General features: G+C 43.0%; 1 protein-coding gene across 1 annotated transcript in view; it reads left to right on the forward strand.

The window, feature by feature from the left end:
• The window catches only part of LOC308308575 (SLIT-ROBO Rho GTPase-activating protein 1-like), a gene marked incomplete at both ends in the record, with an annotated part of 31068 nt that overhangs the window by 7811 nt on the left and 4414 nt on the right, over nucleotides 1-18843 (forward strand). The window contains 16 exons of the mRNA XM_080753994.1: nucleotides 1886-2081; nucleotides 2527-2581; nucleotides 5123-5230; nucleotides 8327-8389; nucleotides 9393-9590; nucleotides 9875-10003; nucleotides 10887-11108; nucleotides 11389-11490; nucleotides 13667-13864; nucleotides 14278-14362; nucleotides 14457-14484; nucleotides 15305-15338; nucleotides 15670-15730; nucleotides 15942-16019; nucleotides 16145-16279; nucleotides 16994-17099. Of these exons, the coding sequence (XP_080610120.1) occupies nucleotides 1886-2081; nucleotides 2527-2581; nucleotides 5123-5230; nucleotides 8327-8389; nucleotides 9393-9590; nucleotides 9875-10003; nucleotides 10887-11108; nucleotides 11389-11490; nucleotides 13667-13864; nucleotides 14278-14362; nucleotides 14457-14484; nucleotides 15305-15338; nucleotides 15670-15730; nucleotides 15942-16019; nucleotides 16145-16279; nucleotides 16994-17099 (1798 nt within the window). The remainder of the gene's footprint in view (nucleotides 1-1885; nucleotides 2082-2526; nucleotides 2582-5122; nucleotides 5231-8326; nucleotides 8390-9392; nucleotides 9591-9874; nucleotides 10004-10886; nucleotides 11109-11388; nucleotides 11491-13666; nucleotides 13865-14277; nucleotides 14363-14456; nucleotides 14485-15304; nucleotides 15339-15669; nucleotides 15731-15941; nucleotides 16020-16144; nucleotides 16280-16993; nucleotides 17100-18843) is intronic.

An 18843-nucleotide genomic window follows, 5' to 3' on the forward strand; every position in this document is an offset into this window, starting at 1 on the left:
GAGAGATTTCGCGAAACAAATCGATTCAGCGCCGTACCGGATAGATACTCTGCATATTCCTTTCTGGTCGTGGGTGTTTATGCTGAGCACGTACAAAAACCAAAAGGTTGAGCGTGTTGATGGGGTGCTGTGGGGACATGGAAGGTTGGTTCTGTGGAAGACCCTTTCCACTGACATCGAAGCGGAAAGATACCAGCAGATAACCTTCACTTTGGATTCATTCTGATCCAAGTGTAAAACACTACTCACATAATGCTCTTTCCCTGTCCTCCTATCTCTCTCTTCCCTCTATATCTTTCTATCTCTCTTTCTGTTCATTCCCCCCCTCTTCCTAATCTCTCATAATTACTTAGGTCTATTTGTTTCCAAGGAGTCACCTTGGAAAACCTCCCTTGACCAAAATAAATTTAAACAACACACTGTTCATTCTAAAATGGACCCATTTGTACAGTGTGTGTGTGTGTGTGTGTGTGTGTGCGCAGCCACACACAAGCACACACATGCCCACAGTCGCACACACACACACACACACTCACACACACACACACACACACACACACACACACACACACACACACACACACACACACACACACACATAACCACACACACACGCACACACATAACCACACACACACAGAGGGAGTCCTACAGTCAGCATGGATACACGCTTCAGTGGTTGTTGTGTTTGAGTACTGTGTCTGTTTGACACTGCAGAAGCAGGGCACTGGTAGAGAATACACAATACTAAGCCCCCCCCCCCCCCTTCCCCCGCACCTTCTTCCTTCCTCCTCTGTCACTCCTTCTGTCACTCGTTTTTCTGCCTTCTCTCTTCTTCATCCTTTCCTCTGTTTCCTCGGTCTCTCTCACTCTCTCTTTCTCTATCTCTCTCTGTCCCTACACACACACGCTCACGCGCACACGCACGCACACGCGCACACACACACACACACACACACACACACACACACACACACACACACACACACACACACACACACACACACACCCTTGGGACCCTATCCACTCCACTACCTGTTGTCTAGGCAACCACACACTGTGCGTGAATCACGTGATGAGGAAGGTGAAGACTCAGATCTGCCGCATCGACATACACACACACACACACACACACACGCACGCGCGCGCACACACGCTCACATGCACATGCACATGCACAGATGTACGGCGAGCAAAGACACAAACATGTACAAACTCACAGACACGTAATTGCATGAATATGATTCATAGAGACCCCCCATAGCTTGCCACACCGCAGGCCCTTAGCCTCAGCAAGTATTTGCAACTCGCCCATGATGGAATCGCGTGTGTGTCTGTGTGCTCATTTGTTTTCGCTTTCATTTATTGTGTGTTTGTTGCCATTGGGAGCTTTCAAAATGGCTGCTCTCTATGCCATTTCTTTTATAGACACTTAAGTAGCCTACTGCACATAACATGGAAGGAAATTACCAAAAGCAAAATGTATAAAAGATTCACAACACCAATATAATACAATGTGTGTACCTATATACATTTCGTCCATTTGAAAATAGCCGTTTTACAAGCTCACATTGTGAGCTTGTAGATCTGCTATTTTCAAAAGATTTTTAAACATTTGAAAACTTGAAATAGGACACTCTGCCCACTGAGTACTTTTACTTTTGGTACTTTAAGTACATTTTGATACCAATACTTTTGTACTTTTACTCAAGCACATTTTGAATTCCGGACATTTACTTGTCACAGAGCATTTCTACATTGCAGTGTTGATACTTTTGCTTAAGTAAAAGATTCAAGTACTTTTCTCACCACTGTTTAGTAGTAACTTCCACTCCCTGTGTGTGTGTGTGCGTGCGTACGTGTGTTTGTGTGTGTGTTTGCATAGATGTGCGGGTCCAGTTGGTGGAACAGCAGCGGTGTCTGGAGCAGCAAACCGAGATGCGAGTTCAGCTCCTGCAGGACCTCCAGGACTTCTTCAGGAAGAAGGCTGAGATCGAGACGGAGTACTCCCGAAACCTGGAGAAGCTAGCGGAGAGGTTCATGGCCAAGACACGCAGCACCAAGGACCACCAGCAATACAAGTAGGCTGTGTGTGTGCGTGCGTGCGTGCGTGCGTGCGTGCGTGCGTGCGTGCGTGCGTGTTTGCAAGCATACAGTACTTGTCATGAACATAATTAGCTGGAATTAATGCTGTCACTAAATGCTAAGTATAATTGTGTGTGTAGGGGGTAGTATAATTGGCTTTAATTGGGCATGTTGTTAGTGTGGGCTGGTTTAAGGGGGTGTGCACATGATTGTAAGCTGATGTCTGCATCTGGTGTGTGTGTGTGTGTGTGTGTGTGTGTGTGTGTGTGTGTGTGTGTGTGTGTGTGTGTGTGAGTGTGAGTGAGTGAGTGAGTGTTTTTGGTGTGTGTGTGAGAGTGTGAGTGAGTGAGTGAGTGAGTGAGTGAGTGAGTGAGTGAGTGAGTGAGTGTTTTTGGTGTCTGACAAGTATGTAGTCAAACACTTTTCCTGTCTCGCTTACAGGAAGGATCAGAACTTGCTGTCTCCAGTGAACTGCTGGTACTTACTACTGAACCAGGTAGTGTGTGTGTGTATTCATCAGGATAGATACATTAAAGGTTTTTCTGTTCTGTAAGTGTTCTGTTTTGTAAACAGAAACTTACCCTACCTGAGAGAAATGTAACAGATGTATATACATTGTTCTGATTGGAGGAGATCATATAATAATATGTGTGGGAAAGAAATTACATGTACATTATATTGACATTATCGTTTGACGTCACGCGTGTACAGTACACTTCCACATTGTTTGGAACTAATACACAGAAGACATACAGTAGGGTGTGTTACCTCTACAACAATATTATTTTCTACATCGTAATTAAGGTACTTAGCTTGAGAATTGTGATTATATTTTACCTTTAAGGGGTGCAAACACAATAACAATGGAAATGGGTCTGTTATACAGACTTCGAGCTGAATGCTGTCAGTATTATACACCCTGTGAGTTGTCACATGTCCCCTTTGTTGTTTACATCACGTCGGACTCTGCAAAACATCCCAGCGTAACATCCCAGAGCATTCATGGCAGTTTCTGGTACTTTCAATCACTCTCCCCTTGTCTCACTCTCCTATACAGTAGCCGTTTACCACTGTAAATGCTAATGTCAAGGAGGCATACAATTCTACAGCAATGCTCCCCGTTGGCGGGTCTGCTCACAACCTGGTTTAGCTCACACCCTGATGAAAGCGACTGTTCAACACCAGCCAGTGACCACCAGGACAGCGAGGAGACTAGAGGCTAATGAGGTTTTGAGGGCATGCTTTTTGGGAGGTGCTCTATGAACCACACAAGGAGGATATTGATGGACTATTAGACATGCATTATTGAACCACTTATTTATGTGTGGACAGTATCATACCCATCAAGACTCTACGCTGCTTTTCGAACAACTAAGCAGTGGTGACTCACCACCAGTGACCTAAAGCGCAATCTGGGAACTGGAATCTGGGGGGGAAAGAAAAAGAAAAGCAGAGCCCTGGTTCAGATTTTTTTTCCTTGCAGCCCCCATTCTTACATCTGACACAAATGTCTTAACCTGAAGGTCATCTACAGGAGAAATTCAGATGTGTGGGATGTATAAGAGGAGGACAGAAGGACGTGTAAAGGAGCCTGGTGGAGTACTTTGTTGAGTCGTGCTACAACAACCATCTGCAGCTCAATCTGGCGAGCCATCGCAAAGAAAGAGTGACGCCCACTCGGTCTGTCTCTCTAGAAGCGTAGCGACTCTGAGGCTCTCTCGAGAGATTATCTGCAGCTCAACACCACCAAGACTGGATATGGTGGTGGATTCCAGGAGATCTAGAGCCCTGCCTGCTCCCACCGGTATTTCACGGTGACAATGTGGGTCAATGGAGTCTTACACATACCGGAGAGTGCACCTGGACAGCAGGTTGGAGTGGGCTGTAAACACTGAAGCCCTGTACAAGAAGAGTCAGAGCCGTCTCTTATACTACTGAGAAGGCTTTGGTCCCTTGGCCTACAGTATGTTCTAACAGTCTAGTGTTAGATGTAGATGTTCAACTGCATAGAGTATCCACAACTTTCCAACATCCCATCGTGCATTGCGCAGAAGTTGCACGGAGCTTCCGGCGCCGCAGCCGAGTGTGATCTACAAGCTCATAACGGTTGCATCTGCGACGCGACGTGAGCTTGTATGTCTGCTGTTAACCGGAAGTGTGGTGCAAAAAATTCGACAGTAAATTCCCGCGGAAAGAGGTGGATAGAGTCTTCTCGGTAGGGGCAGTGGCATCAGGGTAGCTGATCTGGTGGTGTGGTGAGGACCCAAAATGCACGACAGTAAAGCAGGCAGAGTTCAAAACCCAAGATTGGGGGATTTATTAAAGCAATAAACCACAAGAGGCGAGTGGTTACCGGGGTAGTATACACCGGCTGAGAGGCGTTGGGAAACACGAGGCGCAGCCGAGTGTTTCCGACCCTCTCAGCCGGTGTATAACTTTTGATATTAAAATGCACAAGCACATGATTTTTTCCCTCACTTTTATTGGCATCTAGTGTTAGGAATGCCACGGATAAGCTCTAAAAGTGTGAAAAACATATTTTTCATTTTACTAGGTATTTGACAGAGGAGCAATATAGCAACAGACAGATTGATCTGCGCTGATCCCTGTCTGAGGTTGTTTCTGCTGTCAGAACTTTCAACATGCTCCTGTATATAAGAACTTGTTGTAGAAAGACTGACGTTTTTGCACACATAGCCTTTTCACACGTACTGCTGTTTTCTGCACAGTTTTAGTATTTCTATGCTTCTATGAATAGACACACTCCCCAACCATTTGGTCGGGGAGTGCATCGCATGCATTTTTATTCTAGTGCCATGTCCTGTCTTTGTGTACCATGTCCCTTTTTAAACTTGGCTATGTTTTTTTGCACAGTGTCCTGTTTTAGCTTAGGTTGTGTCTGTGCCTTATTCTGTGTTGTTTTTATTACTTCCTCACCACCGTGTTGCTGCTGAAACAACTGTAATGCATAAATAAAGTTCTCCATCTCTCCCTTTGTCCCTTGTGCCCTCTACCTCTCCTTCATTCTTCTCCCCAGGTGCGGAGGGAGAGTAAGGATCACGCCACCCTCAGTGACCTCTACTTGAACAATGTCATCACTCGCCTCACACACATCAGCGAGGACTCAGCCCGCCTACTGAAGAGGGTGAGCCAATCACAGTCTGCATTGCTTGTTTGACAAATGAACGCGATGAACCCATGAGGATGAACAGCAAAGGGAAATGCAGGGATGTGTACAGAACACAGTAAAGAAAGGCTTCAGGGAAAAAATAATAATGATATACTGTGTATATATATATAGAAAAGGAGATATCCACATCTAAACAAGTTGGGATTTATTAACGGAGGTGATTCTATTCTCTGGTGATCAGACTCTCTAAAATAACAAATACCCGTTCAAGAGTGCTAGTAGGTTCAACCAGGCAATGCATTACTACAATGTCCAACTTTGAACCTCAGTTGAAAACTCGTGTCTTGCGCTACTTCCGTTGCAATGCAAATTAACTGACTCCTGGAAGTAGCACGAGACACGAGATCTCAACGGCTTTGCTGCAATAATGGCGGAGCTGCGTGGAAAAAAACAAGGCGTACTGACTTGAGACATTATGCCGCAGGCATGTAGCAAAGAAATTGACTTTCGAGCAACATAAATACATGGATTAACAATTTATCCGATCGCTCCTGTCTGAAGCCATGGACGGGTACGACACATAGGGCTCTATTTTCGTCCATGCCTGCCTTAACTCTTATCCCTAAACGTCTTTGCCTTTTTTTTACTATTTTGAAAAACATTTTAAAATACTTCAAATAGCCGATCTACAAGCTCACAACGTGTCGATGTAGATCGGCTAGTTAAACTATTTTAAAATGTTTTTCAAAATAGTAAAAAAAAAAAAGCAAAGAAGTTTAGGGACAAGGGGTAGGGCATGGACCAAATTCATAGCAATTGGACGCAAAATGGAATATATTGCATCTTTTGAAAAATGAACACCTGGACCACTTTTAGAGGTAAGATTGCCTTTTTGGACGAAATTCTCCTTTAAGGCATAGTCTTGGTTATGGTCAGGGTAAGGATCTGGAGAACATATTCCAGCGGGACCTCCACCCATTCTAGGTTAGTCATCTGGTGAGTGGTGACACTGTTCCTATGTGGCTCAGGACCTGTGTTGTATGGTAGGTATTCCCATGTCTTCCCATCTTCACATACCTGTCTTCACTGTCCAATTCAAATAATGGAGAAATGCCTTAAAATGGGGAGGACGGACGACCATCCATTCAATGGATTTTGGCAAGAATGTGAAACACTTTAATCTAAAATACAACTGCTGTGAATTCGGCCATGTGGATGTGACATTTTCTAAATAATTCCTTGAATTTTCTACACGTGTAATTTGCACATGTAAGGACTGTAAATCATGACCGTAACTAAAACGCTTTTAGACGATCAGTTTAGTAGGGCACAGCCTGGTGAAGGGGAAATGCAGTGGGGGGCATGGCAGCATCTTCACTTCTTTTTCAAAGTCTCTAAAGTACGGAGAGAGGAGCTGTAGGAAGGGAGTTGATTGTAATGAAAAGTAAAGTCTACAGTATATTCCCCGGGGCTGTACCACAAATTAAACATGCAAACTTGCACGTGCATAAATGCTCTCTCAGTCGCTCTCTTTCTCTCTCTCTCTCACGCACGCACGCACGCACGCACGCACGCACGCACGCACGCACGCACGCACGCACGCACGCACGCACACACACACGCACACACACACACACACACACACACACACACACACACACACACACACACACACACACACACACACACTCTCTCTCACCCATACCCTCTCACTCACTCATACACACACGCCTCCAAGTTTAGCACAGCATGTTCATTATTAATCTCTGTTCCAGCTCGTCTTTTATTCATGATTTCTAAAGTGCAGGGGATGCCGACAGCAATGTGCTGTGCGGCCTCCCAACACGGCAGTGTTATAACCGCTCATAGAACTCCTGGCATGCCCTGATGAGGATTCTGTTATAACACTGTCTCTGATAGCACTGGGAGGACGTCCTGTTCAGTGGTGGAAAGAGTACTCAAACCTAGCACTCGGGTCAAAATTTAGATATTCCCGGTCACCTACAGTACAAGACAAAGTTGCTCAGTCATATTTGTACTTGAGTTGCAGTGCTGGAGTTCAAAAGCACATGCTTTATAAAATACTGAATTATTCAAAAGCAGAAATTACAAAGTGCATTTTATTTTTAATATCAATGCACTGCTGTATAAAAGTGTTGACATTTTAACCCAAAAAATGCAAATATTTTCCATATTTTTCCAAAAATATAAATGGTAGTGAAAATAGTCGTTCTACGATCTCACAAGCTCTCATCGTCGCATTGCGACACTTTGTGAGCTTATGTACTGTATATCTGCTATATTCATGTATTTTAAATACCGGTAGGTTAGTTCATGTACTTTCCTAGAAATGTAATGGGGTCATAAATACAATATTTGTCTTTGAAATGGAGTGGAGTGAAAGTCATAATTTTCCGGAAATTCTAAATACTCGAGTGAAGTACCGATACTCAAAAGACAGCACGCAGGTAAATGTACTTTGTTACTGGCCACATACTGGTCCTGTTAAGTGGCCATGACAACGTTGTGACAGCCCAGTGGCCATGGTGACAGGCTCAGCTGATCCTGCTCAGAAGGCGCTATGGGAAGGGGATTCATCCATTCCAGAATTCCATAGTAATTTAGCATAATGCAATATTAATGCGGCACCGCGCTGCCACGCATAGCTCCTTCCAAAACCAGGCGAGCTGTTTAATGCATGAGACAGGAATTCATTTTTGTGCCCATACTGTACAGTAAAGTCAGGGAGTTCGGGCACCGTTTGTTTAATTTATGATTTCATTTGTTTGTGTGTGGCTTTATCCATTTATTTATATACCACTCTTCAGCCTGCTTGATTGATCTGTAGTGCTTATTAACCCTGACATTTCCATTTCCCACAGAACAGCATGGGAAATGGAAACCTCTGTGTGTTCGCTTTATTCCGGTCCCAGGCAGTGAGGCAGTTATACCCTGATGATATTTCTGCCTGATCGTCTCCCATCTTTTTCTCTGCTCTCTCTCTCTCTCTCTCTCTCTCTCTCTCTCTCTCTCTCTCTCTCTCTCCCTCTCTCTCTCTCTCCCTCTCCCTCTCTCTCCTGTTATCTCTCCCTCCAATGTTTCCCCTTGTAGAGTAAGGAGATCACCTTTCAGCTACAGGAAGATCTGATGAAACTTCTGAATGAGCTTTACACCGTAAGTGTAAATTGTGGGGGTTCAACCCTGTGGCTCTGCTGGAAAGGAATGGATTCAAATGGATGCCAGATACATTTTTGATTACGATGAATCTATTTCTAAGCATACTCAAATTTGGGCTTCCACCTTGCCTCTTTATGCCTTGCAGGTGTAAAATACATTTTAGTACAGGGACCCCTAGGGGGTCCTCACAGTTACTACAGGGGTCCTCCAAATATTCCAATCCTTTTTATATTAACAACTTGAGCCCTAGTGTCCATATTCTGAGAACTGTAGCCAAAAATAGCAGATCTACAAGCTCACAACGCCTCGCAGCGCGAGGCATTGTGAGCTTGTAGTTCGGCTATTTTCTGCAAAGAGGTTTGGTGTAGAGGGGAAAAAGAGCAGACTAAGTACAGAGTGAAAGGTCAAGTTTATTAGGTAATGACGGCTCAAGTTATTAAATATCTGAAAACACAAATTGACATGAATCCAAAATACACTGACGATTGTGCTGTCAAAGAATTAAAAAAATATGGCATCTATGAAAAGGTTGTGGGGGTCCCTGCTTCGTCTCTCTCTCAACTAAGGGGTCCTTGGCCTGAAAACGTTGAAGACCCCTGTTAGTATGTTCTGGCTGAGAGGCAGAGTTAATATCAATGTTTGTCTTGGGTGTGACTGCTGGCCTTAAACGCTTCCAGTCTAACCTAAATAAGAACAGGCTCCAAATGAGCTTATGGGTACCTGATAACCTTGAGGAATACACAAGTGTACTGTGTCCTTAGAACTTCCCTCAGTTGTCAGACAAACATCCATCATTCATGGGCTGTAAGACAAAACTCCAACAGTCAGACAAAACTCCCTCGGCTGTCAAACGGAACTCTCTCCGCTATCAGACAGGTTTGTCTGACAACTGAAGGATGTACGCTGCAATAAGTGGGTCAAGTTGATTCTGCCCACGGTTTTATCAGCGTTGTTTATTCCAAGTCTCGCTCGGTGTTGCATTGTGGCCCACGGCCGGTAGGTGATGAAGACGTATCACATGTACCACGTCGAGACGATCAACGCCGAGACCAAACTGAGGGAGGCGGAGCGTCAGGAGGGGCGTGTCAAGGGCGTGTCCAGTACAACTGGAGGGGTGGAGCCGGTGTTTGGCCTGAGGATAGAGGAGCGCCACCAGAGACGCAACGCCGCCCGCAAGATGGAGAAGATGAAGGAGAAGGTATTGAATCCACAAAGGGACGCCCTCGTGGCATACATACTCTATTCCAGTGGTTCTCAAACTGTTCAATTTCAAGGTCTTCCCGTAACTCTGACAGTATACAAATGGAACCAAATGGACCCGTTGGTTCCATTTGTATAATGTCAGAGTTACAGACTTGTATGGGTCAATTTAGACCCTCATAAAGGAACCTAGAAAGTCCCTGGAATCCACTTTGAGAACCACTGCTCAAATTCTTACCAGCACATTCTTTTCACCACTTTGTCCATTTTGCTCTTAAACAGAGGAAGGCGAAGTACTCGGAAAATAAACTGAAGACTCTGAAAGCCAGGAACGAGTACCTCCTGACTCTGGAGGCCACCAATGCCTCTGTATTCAAATACTACATCCATGACCTGCCCGATATTATAGACGTGAGTATGCAGCCACACGTGCGACCGAATACCTCCCGATCAAATGTCTTTAGGTTGTTCATATTATGTCCCGTGCACTACTAATGTGGTCTAGGGGTGGGCGATATGGAAAAATACAATATAATGATATTATCCCAAGCTGTACCACGATACACAAGCTTATCACGATTCTTTTTCATGTTGGTTTTTATGGTTATCTTTCAAGTTACTTAACAGTACAACCACCTACAGTACAAGGTAACAAAAACTAAAAGAAAAAGGAGTAACAGGCCATTTAGACCAGTGGTCCTCAAAGTGGGGTCCAGGGACTCTCTGGGTTCCTTTTGAGAGGTCTAAATTGATCCTTACAAGTATGTAACTCTGACAGTATACAAATGAAACCCAATGGATTTGGTTTCATTTGTATACTGTCAGAGTTAAGGGGACCTTGCCTTTTTTTTTTTTTTTTTTTTTTTTTAAGATTTGTTTTTGGGCTTATGCCTTATTGATAGGACAGTAGACTGACAGGAAATGGGGGGAGAGACGGGGATGACATGCGGCAAAGGTCGTCCGGATCAGGAATCGAACCGGCAACGCCGCCAGGCATCCATGCCTATGTGGCAATGCCTAAATGGTATGCGCCCGGACCAGTAGGCCAGTGGGCGCCCCAGACCTTGACATTTTAAAGTTTGAGAACTACTGATTTAGACAAAAATGCAGGTTTGAATGAATTCTGCAATGAATTTTGAGGCTCCCTCATTGTATCACAATTGATATGATATCTCTGAAAAGGCATATCGTGGAGTATCATCTCAACGATGTTTATCACCATATCACCCACCCCTAATGTGGCCATAATAATTATTGTGCCCTCTCTTCCTTCTGTCCCCCGTCCTCGTGGCAGTGCTGTGACTTAGGGTACCACTCCAGTCTGAGTCGGGCACTGAGGACCTACTTGTCAGCAGAGCTGAGCCTGGAGGCCTCCAGGAGGGCCGGCCTGGAGGTGCTGGAGGGGGCGGTGGAGGGCTTGGACCCTGCCCGCGATCGGCAGCGTCTGCTGGGCCTCTACCCCACTGCCTTCTGCCCCCCGTCACGTTTCAGCTTCCAGGCCCATATGGGAGACACGGTCAGCAAGCACACTGTACATCCACCATGATGACACACATTTGATTCCAAACGCACATGTGATGACATGCGAAAGCCGTGTGATTGGCCGGTTTTCCAAACATTTTAACTGGGATACAGAAGATACATTTGGAGACCCAAACTTACAAAAATACATTATGAATTAACCACATATTTGATTGTAGATCTGCAAGCTCACAACGCATCACGATGTGACATGTTGGGAGCTTGTATTTACATTTTATAATACACTGGTCTATTATTCACCTCCTTACTGTCAGGTGGCCCAGATCGCTGCCCAGCCCCAGGTCCAAGCTGAGCTCACACTCCGCCTCACGCAGCTCCAGACTCGTCTTGCTTCCCTCAAGATAGAGAATGAAGAAGTGAGACACGCACGCGCACACAAACACACACACACACACACAAGAATCTGACGAAGATGCAAGACTTTTGGGTCCGATGTCGATTTGGGGGATTCCTAGACCATCGATTACACATGTTTTGACTGATAATTTGTCAGAAAGTGCAACATTTCCTAATCAATTTGAAAAACATTGTTTTTTTTTATTAAGGTTTACGTTTGAGAACATTTAACTTCTAAGCAAACAATAAATAACCTTCAAGAACACTTAACTTTAATAATACAATGAAAAAGCAAACAAGTAAATATAAAATATACTAATGAACTAAATAACATTTTATTTAACCACAAGCTCTATTCATAAATGCTCAAAAACAGAAGATGTATAAGCTCACAACATGCTGCATCATGACATGTTGTGAGCTTTTAGTTTGAAAAAACTATTAATCGGCTGCATAAATGCTGATACCATCAAAAAGTCAAATAATGGCTGATATATCGCTCTGGCGCGCACACACACACACACACACACACACACACACACACACACACACACACACACACACACACACACACACACACACACACACACTTCCTGACATACTACATTCTTCATAGAGCAAAGTGTGTGCAGCTTGTAAAGTAGTGTTGACTCACCCTGAAGGGCAAAACATCGCTGATGGGGTCTGGATTAATGAGCTGCATCTGCGCGTCTCAGCAGTCTACAAGTGCACATAGTGTACAGTAGACACCCTAATTACCATATACAAATAAAAACACGCTCATCATCATTACTAGAAATACAAACACTCTTTACATGCAGACTATTCCCACGGCTCATTGAACGCCTTTTGAACTGAAAACGGGCGCTCCACACTCATTTTTGCCACTACTCCTCCCACAGTTTTGGTGGTGCACAGTTCGGCCATACAGTATGTCAAATTGACTGGCTTCATCGAGAATCGATTGCTTGCTTTTGCTAAGAGATACGTTATATATGTAGTTTAATTTATATACATTTTATATTTCATTTGGCAGTGTGACTCGCGTCACGGCAACCACACTTGCTATTTCCCAGAATAGCATCTTTCTAGTTTGTAATATTCTTATGGCAGGGCTTTAGCCATCCAGAAATTGGTCTGTCTCTCTGTCTGTCTGTCTGTCTGTCCAGGGTAAATCTCAGCGCCACATTTCTTGTGCACGCTGCAGTGTTGTTTTTGACAGCAAATTTTGATTTAGTTTTAGTCATAGTCTTTTGAATAAAATCTCATTTAGTTTTAGTCATAATTTAGTCTCCTGAAAAGTTTTAGTTTTAGTCTCATTTTACTCGACTAAATATCATGAGATTTTAGTTGACTAAATCTACAGTTGATTTAGTCAACTAAAATGTATTTTGGCAGGCCTTGATGGCATCGTAATGACTGTTTTCACCGATAATGATAAATGATAAAGACCAAAATAAATCCCATTAAGACCTGGAATTATTTTATAAAATTGCAGGTATGCAAGCTATTTTTTGAAAAGTCGTGAAAATGTGTGCAAATCTTTGAATATATGTCTTTTTAACACTTATGTTGCAGTGATTTTTTCTCTCCAATGTCCCGCGATGCCATGGTCTCCATAGACTTCCATGTAATTTATAGTGCACGGATCGTGCACGCCCATGCCTAGATGATGCACCACGTGTGTGCACACTTTTCACAGCTTTCAAACAAAAGAATCCGCTTGGAAATCCGTTCAGGCATTCATGATTTATCAGCCATTATGTTTTCTTCAGATGTAAACAAACATGGCTGCCATGTTTGAAAGAATGGGTTGGTATGGGTATTTTTTTTTTTTCAAACTCGGGAAACTCGGGGTTGGCACCAGATGTGTTAAAGATTTGTAACTCAAATTTTGAGATGGGGGGTCCCACCCTGGAACTAACTATTTTGAGATGGGGATCTGTTTGCCAAATACATATCATTTTGGTGGTCCTTGACATGAAAATGTTTGAGCACCACTGACATAGAAACATAGGTTTTTCAGAAAGAAAATATCTTTCAAAAATAGCAGATCTACAAGCTCGCAGCGCTGTGAGACTGTATATCTGCACATTTTTAATGGTTAAAGTGGTTAAAATCTAGAGTTACACAATTGTGTCCCAAGTCTTAAATGGCAAGTACAGTATATGCACCTGTCCACTCTCCATCCTCCAGGTGAAGAAGACATGGGGGGCCACTCTCACCACCCTCCAGGATATGACGGTCTTGGACGACTACGACGTTTCCCAGAGCTTCACTCACAGCCCCTCGTCCGAGTCGGTCAAATCCAGCGTGTCGGACGGCTACTTGAACAAGCCTAGCCTAGCCAAGAGGAGGGCCAACCAGCAAGAGACGGAACTCTTCTACTTCAACGTAAGAACAGAAACGTTCAACTCGATTCTCTTCGGGGATCCATTTCTAAATTTTACACAGCACGGCAACCTTTCCTCTCATTTATGGAGAGCATGGAGGCAGAAACTGTAGCTCCAACTGTAGTGCAATTTTATTTATTCTGTACCTGTCCTCTATGTATGTTTTTTATGTATTATGTATATATATTTTTTGTATGTATTTTATTTTATTACTTTTGAACTTCTTTTTACTGTGTACATGTTTTATTTTTGTCCTGTTTATTTTATTTTTATTTTTTATATGGGTCTGAGGGGCGGGTGGGTCTTTGAATGTTGATCATTGATAAAAAAATAGAAAAAGAATAAACGTTCAACCAAAAATGCGTATTTGACGTGAATAACGTAACTGTGGTTACTGTGTATTGTCGTCATCAGAAGTTTCGTGAGTACCTGGAGGGAAGTAACCTCATTTCCAAACTCCAGGCGAAACATGACATTCTGAAGAAAGCCATATCAGAGGGTAAAGCCACAAGCTCTCCTTTATTGGCCCTCATTTGTCCCCCTCTTCTTTAATATACATTTTAATGGCTGTCTTTTTGTCATTGTGTCTGTAGGGTACAAGGCCGACATGCTGACTACCAGGTGAGTGAAGTGGCAGGCTGTAATGCTGTTTGGTCAACAATTTGATCTGATCGAGGTTCAAGCTAGGCTACTGCATTTGTTTCATCTTGTGTACGGGTACAGAAGAGCAAAATTATTTCGATCTGGTTTCCTCAGACATTGTAGCAACAGTAATAATATAATATAATCATCATCATCATAATAAACATATATACAATGACATGGGAATAACAAACCAAAAAATAAAAATAATCAGAGAATCAAACATAGCAGCAGTATCAAGTAGGGATGGGATGATATGAAACTTTCATATCACGATTATTGTGACAAAAGATTTACGATATTATCGCGATAATCAAAATCCATTATCCTGGGGCGGAACATTTGCCAAAAAATAGCCGATCTACAAGCTCACAACGTGTCGCAAAGGCATTTGATAGAGTGAAAAAAATAAGGTATATTATAAGTACCTTTTACCAATTATAGAGGCTCAGCAAATAAAAGGTGAATTGATCCCAGTGCATAAAGTGTTTTTTATCACGATTAACGATAATATTGCGTATCGTCCCATCCCTAGTATCAAGACATTTTGTCCATTGATCCTAGAGATTACAGGTGCATGAATGTGCTATGTGAAAGTTATGTTTCCCATCTGTAATTGTCTTTTATTTTCGCTATAATGTACTGTAAAGGAGCCCAAACCAAACAATTTGATTCTCGTGTGCCATTGTGAGATGTAACAAATGAACAAATCTTGAAATCTAGGAAGTCTTGAGCTCACAACAAGGTATTGGAACTCTGGAATCCATGTAATTGAGATTCCTCTCTCCCCTCATTATAGTCGCGGGCGGAAGAACTCCCACAGCAAGCACCAGGTAGTATTTAATTATTATGCGTGCGTGCGTGCGTGCGTGCGTGCGTGTGTGTGTGTGTTGGCACACTAAAATATCCATCTTTCCTGAATGCATTCTCACTGCTCGGGTGTTAATTTTGGTCTTTATATTTGGTAGTCCAGGACAAGTGCTCACGTGCATATAGTCTAGACTAAACACATAGCAAGCATTCCCATTGGCCAGGCTAGGTTACCTCTTCTTGTTGCATGTAAAATCTCTGTTAATGTTTCTGTCCTTTCCTGTCTAATTCTGTGGACATGAATTCAGTGTGTGTGTTATCATTTAACAACATTTCTGTATGTGATGTACATAGGACTCAACTAAAGCCATACCTATGCTTGTGGAGAGCTGTATCCGCTACATAAACCTACATGGTGAGTCTGGGGTTTCATATTTCTTTATTAATCACAAATCTGGTTACAGGAGAGTAGCGGCAAATCGCATTCTATGAAATTCTCTTGTACCCAGTGCATTTATTACTATACAGTATAATAAAGTGGAATTATTTTAACACACACACACACACACACACACACACACACACACACACACACACACACACACACCACATCTTGTATCCAACAGGTCTTCAGCATCAAGGCATATTCCGGGTCTCCGGGTCACAAGTGGAGGTTAACGACATCAAGAACTCCTTTGAGAGAGGTAAGAGTTCGCCTGCCACCTATGTTACCGTGGCTCCATTTATACCTTTCTCAGAGTTAAATTGACACTTCTGGACTGTTAATGGTGTGACGCGGTAATTGACTTGGCCTGTCTGTTGCCAATAGGCAATGACCCGCTGATTGACGAGGAGAGCAACCGCGACATCAACTCGGTGGCCGGTGTGCTGAAGCTCTACTTCAGGGGCCTGGAGAACCCCTTGTTCCCCAAGGACAGGTTTAATGACCTCCTCAACTGTGTTCGTGAGTGTCTTGAAGATTTTACAGTGTTTGTGTTATTGTTGTTGTGTATTTGCGTGTGTGTGGGTAGCCCCTCAAGGACCTCTGCGGGACCCTCATGTTGAGAGCCATTGATCTACTGTACATACATGGTACACTGAAGCATCCCATGAAGGTTGTCAGACTGACCATGGCTCCTGGACGGACATTTTGACTTCAAAAAACAACACATGGCTCAACCTGACCGTATTTAGGCGTATTACTGAATCTGACTGAAATATTATTCACAGCAATAATCGCGTGCTTGCATTTTATATATATATATATATATATATATATATATATATATATATATATATGTGTGTGTGCTTTTGTTAAAGTGCTGCACACTTGACTTAACACAGTGTATTCATGGAGAAGGAAAATGGAGAAAGAATCTGATCGGCCTACTGTATCTACCCACATACACTCCCTCTCCTTCTCCCGTTCCTTTGTCGTCCATGTCGCCCATGCCTCGTTAGGGTCTTTTGTCTCTCTCTTTGTGTTTGTGAAACTCATCCTCGTATACTCTGTTTCCCACGGAGAAGATAGGGAGCCAGCCTCCCCCTTCGCTCTGCTCCGGCCTGGGCTGGTATTTCAGGATGTGGCAGTATTACAAACACCTTGTGATATCTCCGGGAAAAAAAGATGACAGCTTGAGCTTCTTTGTGCCGTGTGTGTGTGTGTTCCTTCCTGCAGGTATGGAGAGCCTGTATGACAGAGCACAATGTATCCGTAAGATTCTACTGGGTGTTCCCCGGGCCACGCTGGTGGTGATGCGTTACCTGTTTGCTTTCCTCAACCAGTGAGTATCCTTTTTCTTTTTTTTCTTTTTTTTTTTTTTTACTTTGTCTTTATTAAGATTATTGAATGCTTTAACTATTGAAAAATAGCAGATATACAAGCTTGCAGCGCGGCACCGAGTATTGTAGATCTGCTATTTTTGAAAAAGTCGTGAAAATGTGTGCAAATCTTTGAATATATGTATTTTCAAAGCGAACGTTTCTAACTCAAATTTTGCTTCTGGAGGGTCCCTGGAATTAAATATTTAAAGATGGGGGTCCATGGCCAAATACATATCATTTTGGGGGTCCTTCACATGAAAAGGTTTGAGAACCACTGACATTGTAGTCTCTCAAGAACAGACCAACTGACCTCCAGTTAAGTGAAAAGGTCCTTTTCTTTGACGACGGCTAGCCAGATTGCTGACATAGAAACACAGGTTTTTCAAAATGTTTTAGAAGGATTCAAAAGACACTTATAGAACCGGGTCAACATTCTAATTTTCACGATTTTTTTAAAATAGCAGATATATACAAGCTTGCAGCGCGGCACTCGGTGCCGCGCTGTGAGCTTGTATATCTGCTATTTTTCAATAGTTAAATCATAAAATAATGATACACAATAATGTGTAACCGTTCTAAATGGGTTAAAGAATAAACAAAACAAAAAACACATACAAAACACACACATTTTTTTTATTAGTTTTGGGGCTTTTATGCCTTTATTGATAGGACAGTAGACTGACAGGAATTGGGGGAGAGAGATGGGGAGTGACAATGACATTCAGCAAAGGTTGTCGGAATCGGGATTCGAACCCGCGTCACGCTGTCAGGCATCAGAGCATATGTGGTATGCCAAGTGTCCTTTCTCCATTGATACATATGTCTTACTCTTTCAGAGTTCAGTTAACCACACCCTATTTGGAGCAAAGTTCTGAAGTATATTTTCAAAAACTGTGAAAATAGAAGATCTACAAGTTCACAATGTGAACTAGAGAGAGAGAGATGTGACACGTTGTGAGATTTCTATTCAGTGACCATGGGCAACGTACTATGTAAAGGGATTACACGTAAGTGGTTATGGCTCTGTGTTAAGACTGTGTAGGACCGACCGAGAGATTGTTGCTGTGTTGGAGAGACCAAATTAGAGAGAGAGAGAGAGAGAGAGAAGGATGGAAAGGAGGGAGGTGTGAGAAGGGGTGGGGTGTGTTATGCGCAGGTGTGATGTATACTGTACCAGCCAGATGCATTTGTGCATCTATTAGGCTTAACAAGGTTCTCACATGCATCCAAGATTAGTGCTGTTCGCCACATCTAAAGCACTTACAGTTACACTGTGGCAAGCATTCCTGGATCATATGATAGTCAACGACAACCCTGTAAATTTGATTTGTACAGTATAGTATAGTGTTAGGAACTACATTGTGCGGCCAGGTTGCTAAGTAACTCTGCATTCTTGGGAGGGTACAACAAAGCTTTGAGAGTACATAGCCGCAGTAGGGCATTCACGAATAGTGATTTTTAGTATTCTAATTATTCGACCTCAAAGTAGTCGAATATTCGACAGGACTGGCCAAACTGTCAAATATTAAGTAAGCAAGAGGCGAACATTGTGAAAATAGCCGATCTACATGCATGTAGCATGTAGATCTGCTATTTTCACAATATTTATCTGCGGAACCGAGTCACATTAAATGTAAGATCTACAATTCCAAATGCTTGTCAGGGTGGGGGTCCGCAGTTCAAATATGTTTATTTTGGGGGTCA

Source organism: Nannobrachium achirus (assembly GCF_963921795.1).
Source record: "Nannobrachium achirus genome assembly, chromosome: 23".
Classification (NCBI taxonomy): domain Eukaryota; kingdom Metazoa; phylum Chordata; class Actinopteri; order Myctophiformes; family Myctophidae; genus Nannobrachium; species Nannobrachium achirus.